The 19,874-nt window shown below is 41.8% G+C and overlaps 1 protein-coding gene across 4 annotated transcripts in view; it reads right to left on the reverse strand.

Annotated features, from left to right (window-relative positions):
• The window catches only part of ARID1B (AT-rich interaction domain 1B), a 703,333-nt gene that overhangs the window by 606,918 nt on the left and 76,541 nt on the right, over positions 1-19,874 (reverse strand). For all 4 annotated transcript variants that reach the window (XM_068231874.1, XM_068231873.1, XM_068231875.1 and 1 more), the window contains exon 2: positions 14,202-14,405. In XM_068231874.1, the coding sequence (XP_068087975.1) occupies positions 14,202-14,405 (204 nt within the window). The remainder of the gene's footprint in view (positions 1-14,201; positions 14,406-19,874) is intronic.

Here is a 19,874-nt window from a genome sequence, read left to right on the forward strand (position 1 = left end):
TCTCATAGCAGTAGGGCAGAAAAGTGAATATAAGTAGTATATAGGACAGACCACCTTTTTCGTGGACTAAATAAGGTTGTTTCTTGTTATTCCTTAATTCAACTGATGAGTGGGTAAATCATGCATAACCCAGTGATTCCCAAAGTGGGAAGTAAAGCAGGGGCTAGAGGCATACATTTAGTAAACACGCTAATGATTTTGGTGGTAATTGCCAATAGTATGGAAACCAGTCATTTTATACAACTGATATAAAAATACTTTCAAAAACGTAATGCTCACATCTAACTAGGCACCTAATCCCTCCTCTCAGACTAACCCTCCTACTCTTAGTACACCTAATTCTAACCCTCCTACAACTGATGCGCCAAACTGCAGCCACACCTAACACTAACCTCATTGCCTCTATGTCTGACACTTACCTCACCGTCACTTCACCTAACACTAACCTCACTTCATTTTTAGCCATTCATACCATAATGCTCACACAATTTTGTCCATTTATGAAAAAGCTTTCAACCCAAACTTAAAATGACACACACAAACAGAAGGTCTAGAGATGACTATTTGTATATATATTTACAATAGAAGTACACCACATCTTTGACACAACTATTATAGCATTAACAACGGAAATATGCTGTAGCAATGGAACTACACACTAAAAAGCATTTCTAGGGCATACAGTATGTAAGATGAAAATAGAACAGAAAAAAACAGTGAAAATTAATATCTAGTAATCTCAGATATCATGGGGGGAAAAAAGAATTACAAAAAAAAGATTAGTACCCAGGATTGGAATTAGGGAATGTGAGATTCTTTTAAAAGACTTTCAGAACAGGAGTTTGAACTTCATACACTACCTTTTCGTAAAAGTTTGTGTGCATGACCTGCCAAACCAAAAGTAAATTACTTTCTTTGGAAACAGTCCAACACCTCCAAGTCAAAAAGCTACCCACTAAGTCCAAAATATCCTCTTCCAGAACACAGTAATGCTATACAGAAACTGAGCCAAACAGCTTTCCTACCAGCCACTCACATTTAGCAAATCTGAATTAGAAGGCCATATTTACATAGTTGTTTCCTAACTGAGTGTATTCAAAAATTGAATCTTACCTAAAAATAAAGTAGGTGAAACTCAAAATTACTCTAGTACTGAAAACAATGAATGAAGAGAACTGTACTACACAGTATAATGGCAACGCAAAACATAATATCGGTACGGGTCTGTGTGCCATTGTAATGTGTTCTTGTATTCACACATACATGGGGCACGGGCATACACACACGCTTAAAGTTTGAGAGCACTAAAATGTTTTATAATTTGTTTCTAATTTTTAAAGAAGTCCTAAAGCAAGTAGATGATGCAAACCTAGTTACATGAATAAAAAAAATAAAAAAATATTTGTTCATAAATATATTGAAAAAAAATAAAAATCAAAAAAGACATCTATTTGTAACAAAAGTATGTGAATCATGCTTTCAGTATCTGGTGCTGTCCACAGTAACTGCAACTAAATTTGTGGAAACTCTTGCTCAGTTCTGCACATCGATTCAGATAAATTCATCCATACAAAACAGATTTAGCTTTTGCATGTTGGCGAGTTTCCTCCCTGAACTACTCCCCTAAGGTCTTTCCACAACATTTCACTTCAGGGTTCTTTTTACATTACTGCGGTAGCGGTGCAATGTGGAGAAATAGCACTGCACCCGAAAAGTCACAAAGTACATTATAGTCACAGTGCAAGCAAAAAAATAAACATGACTACCGTTGCATTTCCAGGAGTTGCAGGGTAACACCATGCAGCTTGTACATTACTTCTGCAGCCCCCCAGAGCACTTCTATAGCATTGCACCACAAATAGTGTGGCATGTCTTAAAACCCGCGGCAGGGTTGTGGTCTTCTGCTCATGTGTGGGTGTGCAGTGCATCTCTCGTGATCGTGCTCCTGTGGCTGGCAGCACTCTTTGCTTGCACAGGTAACAAAGACTTGAACTGTACAAGCGCAGAGTGCTCCAAACTACAGGAGCACAATCACAAGATGCGCAGGTGGCGCACAACCCTGCCGTGACCAAAACACTGCCGTGGGTTGCTCATGGCACACAACCCTGCCATGGGTCATGATCTTATGGGAGAAACAGCGCTCGGCCTGGAGAAGAGCGGAACTTCAGCATGGAACCGTATAGAGTTCTAGGGGCTGCAAGAAGCCCCAGGTGAGTAAAACTGTTCACTCTTAACCTTCATATATCCTTTCCACATTCCTATTCTTGATGCCAAATACTACGGTAAGTATTTATCAGACCAAACAAATTGAATTTACCTGTCTTTTTCAACCACATTAAAATTACGTTTTCAGATGTCACACATGGGAAGGACCTTTTAATAATGTAAAAATCTGCCTGTAGCCCCTGGACAGACAGTAATGTTCCATATGACCAAAAAACAAGAAAAGCAACCTGTACATAAACACTGCACCACCATGTAGAATGTACAAAATATAAGCTTTATTGAACCACAGTTTCACATACTGACGAAATGGTCACGTGTACCACGCCACACGTGGAGCATTCCTGTACCTCCCTTTACCTGGATGGATCGCTGCCTTACACCCCTTCATTGTGGACACGCTGAGCCAGCATAAAGTGATTGCCACAAACCTATTCCTATCTGCCAGGACTGTTACATCACATCCTTCTCTACAATACTTTTTTTTGGTTGACTATGAGCATATTATTTCCTGTACCTTCAGGTCCTATTCTGTTTTCTTGAGCACTAGCACTTGTTCAAATCTCAGGCACTTATCACTGTCTCCACCAGACCCGGGTCTCCACTTTATACTTTGGGGCTCATTATCTGAACCCCAGGTTAAGTGTCATATGCAGCGCAGGTTACTAATTAGATACAAGAGGTGAGGCGCTTTTGTTATTTCCTGACATTATTATGTGTCTAATAGGTTCTCTTTGTGTTTAATTGATTGTATGTGATACTGTGGTTCAATAAGGCTTATTTTCTGTACATTCTACATGGTAGTGCAGTGTTTATAAACAGGTTGCTTTTCTTGTTTTTTGGTCATATGATTTGATTATCCTGTACTGTGCACACCATTTATACTCAGGAGTGCAGATGTCCTCACACATTCACAGTAATGTTCCATATGTGACAACAATTCCTTGTAACTGCTGGCCTTCTCAAATACAGGCAAGTTGAAACCGCATACAATTTGCATTAAATGTGCATGCAAGCTGGAATTATTAACATCTCACCGACTATCTGTACTTGAGACAAAATTGGGACTTACTTATGGTTTGTAATGGTCTTTTTTGTTTTTGTTTTAGATAGACCTTTAATAGGTCATGCATAGGCAGCCCAGAAGTTGACTAAAATTGTTGGGTCAAGTCCAGGTTCCTATTTCACACTCCATTATTTGATGACTATATTGTATGCCTATCCCATAACAGACCATCAAATAATATATAAAAAATGACTGCATGTTGAGAAGCGGAGACATATGTGACACGCGAAGAGAGTCATATCTGGCATATACTGCTGTATTGTTTTTTAAATTATGTTGCCTAAAATAAGTCATGCTTCCTGCAGCAACCAGTTTTTGGAATTTCACCTGGGCTGACCAAGTGTTTGTTCTTTTTCAAGTTCCTATTTTTACGAGGCTGGATTAGATTGTCCTCTGCCCTTCATGAGTGGACGGGCCAACCTTAAGAGGGAGGAGTCGTGTGTTTGCATGTGTGCATGTATATACAGTGGGATGCGAAAGTTTGGGCAACCTTGTTTATCGTCAAGATTTTCCTGTATAAATCGTTGGTTGTTACCATAAAAAATGTCAGTTAAATATATCATATAGCAGGCACACACAGTTATATTTGAGAAGTGAAATGAAGTTTATTGGATTTATATAAAGTGTGCAATAATTGTTTAAACAAAATTAGGCAGGTGCATTAATTTGGGAAATGTTGCTATTTTATCAATTCCAAAACCTTGAGAACTAATTATTGGAACTCAAATTGGCTTGGTAAACTCAGTGACGCCTGACCTACATACACAAGTAAATCCAATAATGAGAAAGAGTATTTAAGGGGGTCAATTGTAAGTTTCCCTCCTCTTTTAATTTTCTCTGAAGAGTAGCAACATGGGGGGTCTCAAAACAACCCTCAAATGACCTGAAGACAAAGATTGTTCACCATCATGGTTTAGGGGAAGGATACAGAAAGCTGTCTCAGAGATTTCAGCTGTCTGTTTCCACAGTTAGGAACATATCGAGGAAATGGAAGACCACAGGCTCAGTTCAAGTTAAGGCTCAAAGTGGCAGACCCAAAAAAATCTCTGATAGACAGAAGCGACAAATGGTGAGAACAATCAGAGTCAACCCACAGGCCAGCACCAAAGACCTACAACATCATCTTGCTGCAGATGGAGTCACTGTGCATCGTTCAACCAATCACTGCATTTTACACAAGGAGATGCTGTATGCGAGAGTGATGCAGAGGAAGCTTTTTCTCCGACCACAGCACAAACAGAGCTGCTTGAGGCTGCTAAAGCATATTTGGACAAGCCAGCTTCATTTTGGAATAAGGTGCTGTGGGCTGATGAAACTAAAATTGAGTTATTTGGGCATAACAAGGGGCGTTATGCATGGAGGAAAAAGAACATAGCATTCCAAGAAAAACACCTGCTACCTATAGTAAAATATGGCGGTGGTTCCATCATGCTGTGGGGCTGTGTGGCCAGTGCAGGGACTGGGAATCTTGTCAAAGTTGAGGGACACATGGATTCCACTCAGTATCAGCATTCTGGAGACCAATTTCCAGGAATCAGTGACAAAGCTGAAGCTGCGCCGTGGCTGACTCTTTCAACAAGACAAAGACCCTAAACACTGCTCAAAGTTCACTAAGACATTCATGCAGAGGAACAAGTACAACGTTCTGGAATGGCCATCTTAGTCCCCAGACCTGAATATAATTGAAAATCTTTGGTGTGAGTTAAAGAGAGCTGTCCATGCTCGGAAGCCATCAAACCTGAATGAACTAGAGATGTTTTGTAAAGAAGAATGGTCCAAAATACCTTCAACCAGAATCCAGACTCTCATTGGAACCTACAGGAAGTGTTTAGAGGCTGTAATTTCTGCAAAAGGATATCACTGTGTGTCTCCTACATGATATATTTAACTGACATTTTTTATCGTAACAACCAACAATTTATACTGGAAAATGATGACGATTAAGGTTGCCCAAACTTTTGCATCACACTGTATATATATAAATATATACAGTGAAGGACCTTTGTGTCTGAAATAGTACTGTGACCATATTGTGCTTGTGTGATGTGCAAATAAAGGTTACTGGATTTTACCCATTCCATGGAGTGCTGCAGGGCTCTTGTGCATCTTGTACGTCACATTATACCAGTGGTTAGCAACATTATTACGTCATGCTTAGAACCAAAGACGTATGTGGCGACCAGACACTGTTACTTCTGGCCTTTAAAAGTACGTTTACTGTTTATGTAACAGGTCTAGTGTGTTGGAAGTTATCAACTTTATCACTGCATCAACTTTATCACTATTATCTGCAGAAGTAAAGATACACACAGCGTGCCACTTTAGGGCTAGACTATGGCATTTTTTGTTTGTTTAATATGCTGTTTACCTGAATCATCTACAGTACCTTTGCAACATATTTTGTCTTTGTATGTAACAACCATCCATGTCATTACATCAGTTAGCAAATTGTTAATGGTGTTCTGTGATAGGGATGGTCTATGAGATACTTATAAATATGAGTTAATGTAAATGCTATGCTAATTATATGCAAATGCATCTGGCCTGAAAATGTAACAAGTAAATACAGCCACTGCTCCATTTGATTGGTCTATCCCAAGCTGCATACATTTGCATAACATCTGTATCAGCATGGAATTATCAGCTCATTGATCATCCTTATTCTGCAACTGTCTGGCCCTTTTCCAGCTACTTCCAGTCCACAGATTAATCAATTCATGTATTCGAGATACACATAAAGTCACATTGAAGTGACAACGTGCCCTATTAAATTGATTCTATAACTAAATGAAATAAGAATTTCTAGTTTTGCATGTGCAATCACTACTGTAAAAAAACAATGATATGTTTACATGGAGTGAAAATGGGTGGAAACAGCACAATAATCCATCAGGATAGACAATGATAACAATGTCCTTGTCCATTCAATAATACAAAAATAATACAAGCCCATTCAAGTTTCTCCTTGTTGAGTATTAATGATCATAACTATAGTGTGGCTTAGCCAATTATAGTAGTATTGTGAAAGAAGAATAAGGGCCAGCAGACGTCTGCTGTGCAAGGTCACTGCATGCTTATGGGTAATGTTCAATTATATAACAATTTACAAAAGAACAGATCTAAATTATCTACGTGTCATAATTCTACAGTAGATCATCTCCTATAACCACCCTGGCTTTGTACAAATATGGAGCTGGGCAGCTAGCATCTGTCCGTGTCAAACTCATGACAAAGTAATAACTACTGTGAAAGATTACAAGAAGACCTGATGCCATTTGCAAAAAATAATATGTAAAACTGGTTTTAAAATTTGGTTGGATTTAAAGCAAACCTGACAGTGTACTCTATTCTAAGTAAAATGTGCTGTCTTCCCCTGCCAGGAACGCCACATGATCAGCTAAGGTGCCACAGGAAACACAAAGGAGGAGGCTGGAACTTACCTCAGAAGTCACCAATAGATTAGTCAGTCTTTTTTGGAAATTACATGACAGATTAGTAATCTACAAATATAAAATCTCAAAACTGATAACCAATATTTAAATAATAAAGCATACCTATAATATGTAGCAAGCATTGCTTATGTACTAATACAGTACTGGCTGTACATTGTGTCTATGTTGTAAACCTTGACTTCACTATGGAAGGTGAAGGACAGCCCCTACTGCAGATAAATCTTCTACCATTAAATAATCTAAGAAACATTATGCCAGCACTCCAGTTTGCTGAAACCAAGGGATTTAATTATTACTATGACCCGTGCAACTTCTTTATGGCCACATACAGATTGTACTGCTACCAGTAGATAACGGCAAAAAGCATCTATACTCTAACACGTGTCATCTACGGTCATCATAAGAGGCAATGCAGAGTTAGGGTGTTTCCAGTGAACCGATCTTTCTAACGTCTGGGGGTCCCCATTGCTGTATGTCCCACAGTCATCAATTTGCCATTGTTATGGAGGAATTGTCTTAAGTAGATTAGCTCTAAGTGTGACCTTTCTGCTGATTATTTTGGAAAGCAAGACTCGACTTGGTGGGACCAATTTGCAGATTTAGGTTCCAAGTGGAGCAGACCTTAAAGTGTACCAGAAACGAGCGTTCTTAAAGATTTTTACTTAACTGTGGCTTCCTCTAGCTCCATAAGCATGGATGTGTCCCTCGCCGTCTGTTAACCGGCAGTCAGCTCCGGTATTAGGCTAAGTGGCGTCAGCAGGGGGTCTTCTGCGTACGTGCAGACCTTCTGATCCCTAACAGATGCCGAAATGTAAAAAATCGCATGCAGTGTGAAACAACTCTTAAAATCTCAATCTTGTTTCAGAAATTTTTAGGCTCAATTCACAGTGGTCAGTTGCATTACGCACATGTTAAAATGTGCGTGAACTGCAATAGACTTTAATACAAAGCCTGCATGCAGCGAGAAGGAATAACACAATCTTTTACAATGTAGTTCTGTGAACAGGCCAATAGAATTGTATGGGTAGTGAGTTAACATGCAGAATTATTCTGCAACACAACTGAGCACTGAGAACCAAGCCACAATGTTTGACTAAATATTATAGACAGTAAACTAAGTTAAAGGGAACCATAACCGAGTTTAAACAAGCCCTCTGCAGCCACCCTGTGCCCTTGTTGGTCCTCGACGATGCTCCTGTCCCCCGCCGCGGCTTAGTTTCATTTTCAGCCAACTACGGCCCTGGCCGTGCACATCCTTCTTCGCATTCCCATCGTCAAGAGCGTCCAGCGCAGGCGCAGTAAGTGAAAACCTCATACCGCACAACGGGAATAAGAACAAAGATGCGTGTGGCCAGGGTCGCGCAGGCGTAGTGGCCAGCTGACTCTCAGTCAGCCAAAAACAAAAATAAGTCGTGGCGGGGGACCTGGAGCATCATCAAGGACCGGCGCAGGCACAGGATGGCTACAAGAGGCTTGGGGAAGCCCCAGGTAAGTGAAACTTTTTTTTTTAACTCAGTTAAAGGGAACCTGAAGTGAGTAAAATTATTTAAAATAAACACATGATGTACCTCCTAATGAATATTACATACTTACCTCGCCATCAGTTCCTCTCAGAAGCTCACTATTTTCTTCTTACAGTGATCCATTCCAATTCTGACAATATTTTGTCAAAACTGAAATATACCAGTTGCTGTCAGTTATATATCAGCTGTTGTCAGTTACAACTGAATGTGCAAGGTAATGTCCACGTTTCCCTGTGGCTCAAGTGAGTGATATTACAGTTTAACAGTGTGCTGACCAGGAAGCGGTTATGGGGTAATGGCCATTTTCAAAATGGAGGACAGAGAATTCCATTGATCACAGTGGACAAACAGGCCACGGGAGAGGAGAAAGAGATTGATGAGTAGACTACACTGGAGGTAAGTATGATGTGTTTATGTTAATTTTGACTTTTCATTTTCAGTTCAGGTTCTCTTTAAGGTTTCCTTTAAGTGACTAAAATACACACCCCATCACTAGATAAATCATAGTGGTTTTGACTTCTCCAGCACTGGAATATTTTTCCAGATTGTAGGGGTATTCATTACCAGCTGATCTGACACTGCTGTAGCTTTAACCACTTTGTCCTTTGCTACAGTATATCTACGTCAGCTGTGGCTCTCTCCAAGCCACAGCGACGTAGATATACTGATCTGCTTGCAGCCCTGTTGTGCAGGAACAGGTGCGCTTCAGAGCGCACCTCCTGGCACTGACAGCTGCAATACTAATTGGTGAAAGGGAAAATGTTCCCTTGTAGCCAATTAGTGACCCCCCCCGCGGATGAACGATCACCGCTGTAGCAAACAGCGTGATCATTCATCTCTCCCCCTCCGTGGTCGGATTTGCTAAAAAAAAGGATTAGAAACCAGCCTGACTCACCTTTTCCTGTTCCAGCGACCAGCCTGCAGCCCGAGCCTCCGATCTCCGCTCTGCACGCAGCCCTGTGATGCTGAATAGCCAAGTCCCGGCTTGATGACGTCATCAAGCCGGGACCCAGTAACCGGCATCACAGGGCTGCATGCAGAGCGGCGATCGGAGGCTTGGGCTGCAGGCTGATCGCTGGAACGAGATAAGGTGAGTCAGGCTGCTTTCTAATCCTTTTTTTTAACAGATCTGGCCACCGAGGGGGCTGCCTGGGTGGGGGGTGGGGCATCTGGCTGGCTCCTATGGGGGTGCGTGGACCCCTGGTGGGGGGTGGCTGGTAAAATGTGCAGCTGGGGGGGACACAATAAAATAAGAGGGGGTACAATTTTATTTTATGTGTATAATTTTATACTGGGGGCAGATCTGGCTATAATGGTGGGGGGCCCTAATCCAGGGTGCACCCGCTAATCCTGAGGGTGCATCTGGCTATAATGGGGGACCACTATTCCTGGGGACACACATGGACACATGAGGGGCAGCAATCCTGGGGATACCTCTATCTATCTATGCTGGGAGGTGCCAAACACAGAGGACACATCGGGCTATACTGGGGGTGACTGATATTGGGGACACATCTGGCTATAAGGGGGGGTCTGATACTTGGGACACATTTTGCTATCTATACTGGGGGACATAATACTGGTGACATGTTTTTATCTCCTGTAGTACTTTTTATTTTTAAACTGGAATTGATAAAAACTGAGAAAAAATGCATTTTTTTCATTTCCCCCCTCTTTTTCCCATTAAAATGCATAGAAAACTTTTTTGGTCTAGGGATAAAATACCCGCCAATGAAAGTCTAGTTTGTCCTGAAAAAAACGATGCCTAGATCATTTAGGTGTCATGACTAAGGATAAAGTTATGGCTGATTAAAAAGGGACACCGCTAAAGTGTCAAAACTGCTCTGGTCAATAAGGGGAAAACAAGGTCTGGATGCGAAGTGGTTAAGGAATATAATTTTCACTACTTGTATTTCTTTTAAGCAACAAATTTATTCCAGGACCTGTGTTTTTCTGTCAGCAGAAACAAAGATCACCTTATTTTTTATTACAATTAAGGGGGTTAATTATGGTATAGCACAGTAAAAAAGGGGATACAATACATATGAAAGATGCACATATTTAATTCTGCCTACCTACCATATTTTTCGGACTATAAGACGTACTTTTTCTCCCCAAAAAGTGGGGGGGGGGGGGGAAGCCATTGCGTCTTATAGTCCGAATGTGCAGACATGAGGTCCCTCACAAGCAGGTGCAGGATGTCTTAGAAGCCCTCACCTATCCAGCCGCAGGCTCTGAGTCCTACATCCTGCTTCCATGCATTGGCGCTCCTCCTCCCATTCATTCCCTTTCAGTGCAGCTGATCGGCAGGCACTCTTGCTCTTTGAGTGTCCTGTGTTATCCGGTGTGCTGGCTCGCGAGGGTGTAGAGTGACATTGACACCCAGTTCTTGCATAGGCTCTGGCAGGAGGACGGATGGTGGTAGAGGACATGGGCGGCTCTGAGTCACGTGGGCCATCAGCTGAAGCTGCCCACGTGACTCTGGTTCGGCACGGCAGGCATCTGGCACCAGTGATGTCCCCGCTTTGCTACCGCTAGCTGGAGGATGGAGGACATTGGCGGAGGAGGACATTGGCGTCTCTGAGTCATGTGAAGCTGCCCACGTGACTCCGGTACTTAAAGCGGCTAGCGGCTTCAGCAGCTGGAAGGCGGAAGAGGACATCGGTGGCTCTGAGTCACCACCATCCGGAGGACATCAGCGGCGAGGACATGTGCGTCTCTGAGCCACTTGGACCATCAGCTGGAACTGCCCACGTGACTCCGGTTCTTGCAGCGGCTCCAGGAGACATACCGGTATATGCTACAGATGTCAGCACAGCAGAAATGGACCGGACTGCACTGGACCCTGGACACCATCCACAGTAGCCTAGGATCAATAGCAGCCCAGCAGCATGCCCTCCCCAAGGATTGGTAAGCATGAAACATGCATTTGAAGCTTAGTGTTCATAGCGGGGGCAGGTATTGTAACTTAGTGTAGATAGTGGGGACAGGCATTGTCGTTTAGTGTGGGTAGTGGGGGATTGTGGCTTAGTGTAGGTGGTCTGGGCTTTGTAGCTTAGTGCAGGTGGTCTGGGCATTGTAGCTTGTTGTAGGTTTTGGGGGGCAGCAGTAGTTAGTATAATGTAGGTAATGGGGCAGCAAGAGTAAGTGTAGAGTAGTTAGCGTAGCTGGTGGGGTAACAAGGGTTAATGTAGGGTAGTTACTGGAGCAACAGGGGTTAGTGTAGCTGGGCAGTCAGTGTAGCCTAGCTAGAGACAGCTTGGAGAGAAAAGGATCCATAAGATGCCCCTTGGCCATAGACGCACCAGGTTTAGTAGTTAGTTTTTTTCTCTGATTTTTGCCCTCTAAACTTAGGTGCGTCTTATAGTCTGGAGCGTCTTACAGTCCGAAAAATATGGTATATCTACATGGATTCATCTACATACCCAGTCAGATGTATATCCAGTTATTCAGTGACAGCTTTCTGAAAACCAAATTAGTTTGTTTGCCTAAGTATTTAGTGATACAAGCCTTAGCAGCAGACTGACTCCATCAGAATAAAATATTACCTTTAGGGCTCAGTTTTTTGGTTGGCAACGAGAAGGTGAAAATGACTAAAATCCAGCTTTAAAAAATAAATTCCTTTGTTGACAGAAAAAAAAAATCATTGCTTTCAGTTTAGCTCTACGGATTGACAACATCATATTAAAGGTTTCTTTCTCTAGCAGGACTCCAAGAGCAAATCTCAGTTTCAAATGTGCTGCAAAATGCATTTTGCAAGAGCAAAGTAGTACAGATCTGTAAATCTGGATTTGAATACCTTCAGAAATAGAGCAGTCCTTAGTGAATGAGGTAAGGAGTCGTCTCGTAGGGTTCTTTCAAATAGGCAGGAATTGTGTAATGCTGAAATGATGGATGGTGGACGATGGATTAGGGAACCTCACAGCGGCGCCTCCCGATGAACGAGGTTCCCCGAACCATCTTCCTACCTGCGGGAACACACGTCACGCTAAGGCACACAACGAGTGCCAATGGGAGGTTAAAGGGACTCAGAGCTGGATTAAACAAAACATTTTATACATACCTGGGGCTTCCTCCAGCCCCATACGCATGGATCGCTCCCACACTGCCATCCTCAGTCTTCCCGCTGCTCCAATACCGGGTCCTCGCACTTCCGCCAGCCGAGCCAGTCTACGCAGGAGAGGTGCGCCCTCTATGTATCTCCCCAGTGACTGCTGGAGAGTAACGCAAACAGCACGCTTCACTTACGTCAGACTGGCTCTGACCGACGGACGTGCAGGGACCCGGTATCGGATCTGCGGGAAGATTGAGGACGGCGGTATGGGAGCGTCCCGTGTGTATGGGGCAGGAGGAAGCCCCAGGTATGTATAAAATGTTTTGTTTAACCACTTAAGGACCACGGGCTTAAAATCCCTAGTGACCAGGCCATTTTTCACTTATTAGGCCACTGCAGCTTTAAAGAGACTCTGTAACAAAAATGTCATCCTGTTTTCTACCATCCTACAAGTTCCTAAACCTATTCTAATGTGCTCTGGCTTACTGCAGCAATTTCTACTATCACCATCTCTGTAATAAATCAGCTTATCTTTCCCCTGTCGGACTTGTCGCCCTGTGTCTGGAAGGCTGCCAAGTTCTTCAGTGTCGTGTTTCTGTGATGCACTCCCCCATCCAGGCCCCTCTATGCACACTGCCTGTGTGTTATTTAGATTAGGGCAGCTTCTCTCTGCTCTCTTATCTTTTACAAGCTGGATAAATCCTCTTCTGTTGTGAAAGGAATTACAGACACATGGTAGAGCTGTCTGCAGGAAGAAAAAGCCTGTAACTTTTCAGTGGGTGAGAGCTGCAGGGGATAGAAGGTAAACACACAAATGATCTCTTGAGATTCAAAATGAAAGCTGTATACAGCCTGCTTGTGTATGGATGTATTTTCTATGTGTGGACATACTGTACATCAACCTACTTCTTGTTTTGGTGGCCATTTTGTTTGTTTATAAACAAACGTTTTAAAACAGTTTTTGACTACTTTTCATGCGGCGGGGAGCGGCGAAATTGTGACAGAGGGTAATAGGAGATGTCCCCTAATGCACTGGTATGTTTACTTTTGTGCGATTTTAACAATACATATTCTCTTTAAGGACAGCACACAAATGATTACTTCCCCCCCCCCTTTTTTTGCCCACCAACAGAGCTCACTTTAGAAGAAAGGCAGACTTCAATAATATTATTTTGGATAGTAGGCCATATCTGTTAAGGCAGGAATCTCAGTTTGAAATAGATAGCCTAAGAATAAGACGTACTCACTGGTTTAACAGTAGCAGTGCTAAAATCTAGAGTGTACTCTGGTCCTGAGGTTAATAAAACCACATTAAAATTAGGTTAATGCACAATAATTTAGCTGACTGCATAAAAAGCCATGTTGTGAAGAGACACTGAAGGCCGGGGCCTGCCCAGTACAATAAAACTTGCAAGTGCACAGCTTTTCCCCACCTCACACTGGTGCTTCATTTTACTAGGCATGTGTGGACCTTACACATGCACGCCCAATCTAGATGCACTCAATCATGGCTGTGTTTTCGGCCAGAAGAAAACCATTTGTTTCACTTGAGTCAAGTAGAAATAGAGGGATCCTGCACCAGAACAGTGGACTGTAGGAGGGCTCTGGGAAGCTTGTGGACCATCCAGAGGCTTCCCAATATATATTTTTTTAATCCATTTCAAAAAATCAAAATAAGTAGAAATTATACATCCATTAGCTTTGAGGTTATTCAGTAAGGTTGTGTATACAATGGTAATAAACAACCCGAAGTAATACATACTAAACCATACCCATTGTAAATTGGCCTGAAATGAGAATAGCAGACTGTGTTTAACTGCATTTTTCATAGCATTACAGTTTACTAACTAAACCCACATGTTTTACATAATGAGAGCACAAACCTGTTGTTGAGGATACTGCACTCCTCCTATCACACTATGAGGTCGACCTTGTATTCCCATTGGATATCTTTGCGGTCCTGGAGGTCCATATGATTGGCCAGGATAAGGACTACTTTGCTGAGTCTGCTGAGTTTGCAAATAGGGACTATTACCCATTCCATAGATTGGAGGCCTTTTCATTACCAATGGATCCATAGGATTCCCCTGTCAGAAAGCAAAAACATCTAAATTGAATAAATGCGCTCTTTTTAAAACATGTAATAATAGACTTACAAGATGTGACTACTGTATATAGTTCAATATTAACTGTGATCTTGTGGTTCTTAAATGACACTGTATAGAAGTTCTTTGTTTGTTCATGTCAAACCCTCACAAGATGCAGAGTCTGCAGTCTGTTGCCATTGCAAGGCTGAATGATGGTAGCATATAATGAAAGCCGGAACCAGGCTAAAAAGATGGTAGCAGAGCAACAAGATGATTTTTGGGTGGCATGGTCTAAAGGAAAGAGACCTAAGCGTAGTGGTAGAAGATACAACCTGTACTACCTTCCCGTACAGCCCATGAATTTTCTTCATCGAAATCAGTGCTATTGTAAAAAACAAAACGCAAGTTAAAATGCATCGCAAAATGCACAATTGTGCGGCAAATCGCTAGCAGTGAATTGTCTGCGATTCCCGCAGATGCAAGTGTAATCCCTTCCTCAGTGTGCATAACTTCAGCCCAGCCAAGAATGTCCATAATCATCTCTGTAAGCCACCAAAAGTGTGCAGCTAAAATGGGCATCAGAACCCTGGCTTGATGAATCATACTTAACGCCCATCAAAATCTCCAACTCTCAATCCAATTTAGCATCTGTAGGATATGCGGGAGGTCACACTTCACAACTTACAGGACTGAAAGGATCTGCTGCTAAATTCTTGGCGACATATGCCACAGGACATAATCACAGGACTTGTGCACCCCATAGTTTGTGGGTCAAAGCTGCTTTGGAGGCACAAACAGGGCCTTGTGCCTCAAAATATTATGCTACGAGTACTGGTTTTTTCAGACTGTAAGTCAGGGACTCTCTGTATTCGGACTATAGGAAACACTTTTTGGTGAGAAAAGGTGTGTCTTATGATCTGAAAAATATGGTATACAGTAGCAAGAAAAAGTATGGTAACCCCTTGGAATTATATGGATTTCTGCACAAAATTGGTCATAAAATGTTACCCAAACTTCATCTAAGTCACAACAATAGACAATCACACTCTGTTTAAACTAAATACCACACAAATAATTAAATGCTTCCATGTTTTTTATTGAACATAATATGTAAACATTCACAGTGCAGGTGGAAAAGATATATTAACCCCAAGACTAATAACATCTCCAAGAGTTAATTGGAGTGAGAAGTCAGCCAGCTAGAGTCCAATCAATGAGATGAGATTGGAGGTGTTGGTTACAGCTGCCCTGCCCTATAAAAAACACACACCAGTTTTGGGTTTGCTTTTCCCAAGAAGCATTGCCTGGTGTGAATGATGCCTCGCACAAAAGAGCTCTCAGAAGACCTACGATTAAGAATTGTTGACTTGCATTAAGCTGGAAAGGCTTATAAAAGTATTGCCAAAAGCCTTTCAGTTCATCACTCCATGGTAAGGAAAATGGTCTATAAATGGAGAAAGTTCAGCGATGCTGCTAGGAGTGGCTGACCTGTAAAGATGACTGTAAGAGCACAGTGCAAAATGCTCAATAAGGTAAAGAAGAAACCTAGAGTGTCAGCTAAAGACTTACAAAAGTCTCTGGCATATGCTAACATCCATCCTAGCAAATCTATGATACGTAAAACACTAAACAAGAATGGAGTTAATGGGAGAATACTACAGAGGAAGCCACTGCTGTCCACAAAAACTATTGCTGCACGTGCGCTTGTGCAGGCGCAGAGGCTGCCGACCTTGCTAGGGAAAATGTTTAGTTTTTCGCAATGATAAGTATAAACTCTGCCTCAGACTTATTTGCAGAATCTGTGCCAACCTTTTGGCCAATTGATCATTTCAATCTATCCCTAGATTGGTACTCAAAGAAGCCTTACAACCAAGGGTATTATGGGATTCCCATCCAAACATTCTCTACTGGCAAGTTCAGGAAGGTTTCCTGCTCCAGTCACATATAAATTGTCATTTCCACTTCTACACAGTGCAACATGTGCACGACCAATAAATATTTACTGTCCAGTCTGATTGTCTAACAATCCATACCTAAAATGATTATTTATCAGCTAATTACAATTGGTCAACTTAGGAATTCACCTCTGATCAGTGGATAATAAAACCATTTTGACCAAATTATATTCCTTTTTTTCCTTTAAATTTTTATTTGTGTATTTTGCAAAGCTGGAGAATAACAGTTTACAACAGACAGAATTAATTGTTATAAACCGTAACAATTGGACAAGTGTAGACTAGGGCAGAATCGCATAAACAGATATAGCAGTAAATAACAGCAACTCGTAATCAAGGAGCAACAAGCAGGTATGTAGGGTATACCAAGGAGGGCAACAGAGCGTGACGTATCATGAGAGAATCGGTTGGCTCATGGGATACCTCACAATCCAAGGAGCCCAAGTTTGGGTTAACACAGTAGTAGTCTAGATTGCAGATGTGCTCCATTATTTATTTAAGTATTTATATAGCGCCGACATATTACGCAGTGCTGTACAGAGTATATTGTCTTGTCACTAACTGTCCCTCACAATCTAATCCCTACCATAGTCATATGGCTATGCATGTATGGTGTAGTGTATGTATCATAGTCTAGGGCCAATTTAGTGGGAAGCCAATTAACTTATCTGTATGTTTTTGGAGTGTGGGAGGAAACCGGAGTGCTCGGAGGAAACCCACACAGACACAGGGAGAACATACAAACTCCTTGCAGATGTTGACCTGGCTGGGATTCGAACCGGGGACCCAGCGCTTGCAAGGCGAGAGCGCTAACCACTACGCCACCGTGCTGCCCATATGGTAAAGCCACCATAATTTATCTAAGAAGGCAGAAAATCCGGAATTTTGTAATAAGACATCGATTAGCCACATAGAATAAGCCAACACATTTATTCTGATAATTGTTGAGAGCAGTACATTTTTTGCAAAAGAGCACTACCCTCAAGTTTTTCATGATTCGGGTGTCTAAGGTAACCAAGATCTGGAGATCTTTTTAGGGGTCAGGTACTACTCAGGCCAGGTCTGAAAAAAATCTCTGTCCAATCCTCCTTAGATTCATCTGAGAGGCTGGATTGTCATTTATCCATAGGGAGGGTGGTTGTAGGCAAGGAATTATACCAAATTATGGTGCACAGGTGAGAAATTAGACATTGGCCTCAATTCACTAAGATCATGCTGGGGATAATAAGGCAAGGAAAATAAACTTACCTCCACACATCGATCTTGCCTTATTAAGGTGTAGAGATAAGTTTTCACAGTGAGAGAGATACCATATCACTTCAGTCCTTAAGTTACCTCCTCTGTAGTTATTTTGACATGCAGTTAATTAACAGCCTGTCTATAACTTTAGAATTCTGGAGTTATTTTAAGGATTGAAGCATTAGCTTTGGACATCTCTCCTTAAAGTGGATCGGAGATGAAAAACTAACTATAGCAAGTAACTTGTCTATATATCTTATCTAAAGTTTAGATAGTTTACACAGCAAATATAGCTGCAAACAGCTTTAATAGAAAATGATTATTTCTTCCTGTGATACAATGACAGCAGCCATGTTGTTTGTAAACTTTACACAGAGGCAGGCTTATCTGTATCTTGATCACTAAGCCTGTGAAAAAAACTAATCCCCCCCTCCTCCCTCCTCCCCTCTGCCTCTGAAATCAATGGCTAGTAACACCTCCTCCTCCTCCTGCCCAGACTAATCTCCCATGAGCCCTTGCTACTGCCAAGGCTTTCTAAAACCTGTGGGCGTGGTTTATTTAGTTTATAGGGAATTAGAGTATTTAAACAAAAACAAAAAAGTATTTGGCTTGAGGAATGCCCTATAAACAATAGGAAAGGAAAACAATTATCCAATGAGTAAAACTCCACCTCGGATCCACTTTAAAGGGAACCTAAACTGAGAAGGATATGGATTTTTCCTTTTACAATAATACCAGTTGCCTGACTCTCCTTCTGATCCTGTGTCTCTAATACTTTTAGCTACAGCCCCTCAACAAGCATGCAGATCAGGTGCTCTGACTGAAGTCAGACTGGACTAGCTGCATGCTTGTTTTAGGTGTGTGATTCAGCTACTACAGCAGCTAAAGAGATCAACAGGACTAATAAGCAACTGGTATTGTTTAAAAGGAAACATCCCTATCCCTCTCAGTTAAGGTTCCCTTTAACTTTAAATTAAAGACATCTCATCTCATCTCATACAGCCTTATCAATCCCTGCCATGTACTGATAAGGACCAAAAGTCCGAAACAGGCTGTCTACATGTGGGTTTGATATGGCCGTGTAAAACTTAAAGCTATAGGCTTGCTATACACCAGTGGTTCTGGATGCTTGCTTGGCTTAACAAGTGCGAAAAGGAATAATTTGCATATTCAGTAGTAGTGCATTGTGGGTAACCACAAATGTTCACTTATAACTGAATTATTGCAAATTTCCTTCTATTTTAAGAAGGCAAATTACACCAAGCTTTGCTTTTTTTAGTAGGAGGGCTTTTTGGTTCCTTTTATCCCCCTATACATTCCCAGTAGTATGGGTCACCCTGAGCTGCTTGGTTACTCTGTTGACTTAAAGTGAATGGGAACCGCATTTAAAAAAAAATGAAGCAAATACTTACCGAAGGAGAGGGAAGGCTCTGGGTCTTATAGAGCCTTCCGTCTCCTCTCTAGGTGCTCTCTATCCTGTGCTGGCTCCCCCCCGCTTCAATCCGCCGTCGAAAGGGTATTTGGAAGTCTTTAGGAGCCGTGTCCTCCCGAAGGCGTGCTGCACCATACTGCACAGGCATGAGCGTGCAAGAGAGCATGCTTGCGCAGGCGCAGTACAGGACTGCCCTTCTTCAGGAGCACTTGGGCTCCCTGAAGACTTCTGAAGCCTCCTTCAGCCGGATAAAGCAGTATTTGACTAATTTAGTCAAATACTGCTACCGGGCAAGCCAGCACTGGATCGAGGGGACCAGGAGTGGAGCCGGAAGGCTCTATAGGACCCAGAGCCGTCCTTCTCCTTGGGTAAGTATCTGTCTCATTTTTTTAAATGCGGTTTCCATTCACTTTAAAGACAGAAGAGTTAACTTTAGGTTTGCCTGGGGTAAAATGTTTCCTGAATACTACATGCCTTATCACCATGGTGATAACTCTTGAAATGTTATTAAAGACAGGACAGGAGATAACCTTAGTGAATTGAGGCCATTGTCTATAAGAACCTAATGTAAATTCAAGTTCTAAAGGAGACAGTTCCCATTTAACTGAGGGTACAGTAATAGTTGATACCTGATGTCTGATTTGGAGATATTGACTTAATCTTTTTTTTTATTAAAAGTTCCCTAATGCTGGGAATACACCATTAGATTTTTTGACAGATAGATGGTTCGATAGATACTGTAATTTCCGACAGGTCCTATGTGATTTTCGATCGTTTTTCTGATTGATTTCCCATTGAAATTAATGGAAATCGATAAAAAAAAATTTGGAAATTCGATCAGAA

This window comes from Hyperolius riggenbachi, chromosome 4, assembly GCF_040937935.1.
Source record: "Hyperolius riggenbachi isolate aHypRig1 chromosome 4, aHypRig1.pri, whole genome shotgun sequence".
NCBI classification, from domain to species: Eukaryota; Metazoa; Chordata; class Amphibia; order Anura; family Hyperoliidae; genus Hyperolius; species Hyperolius riggenbachi.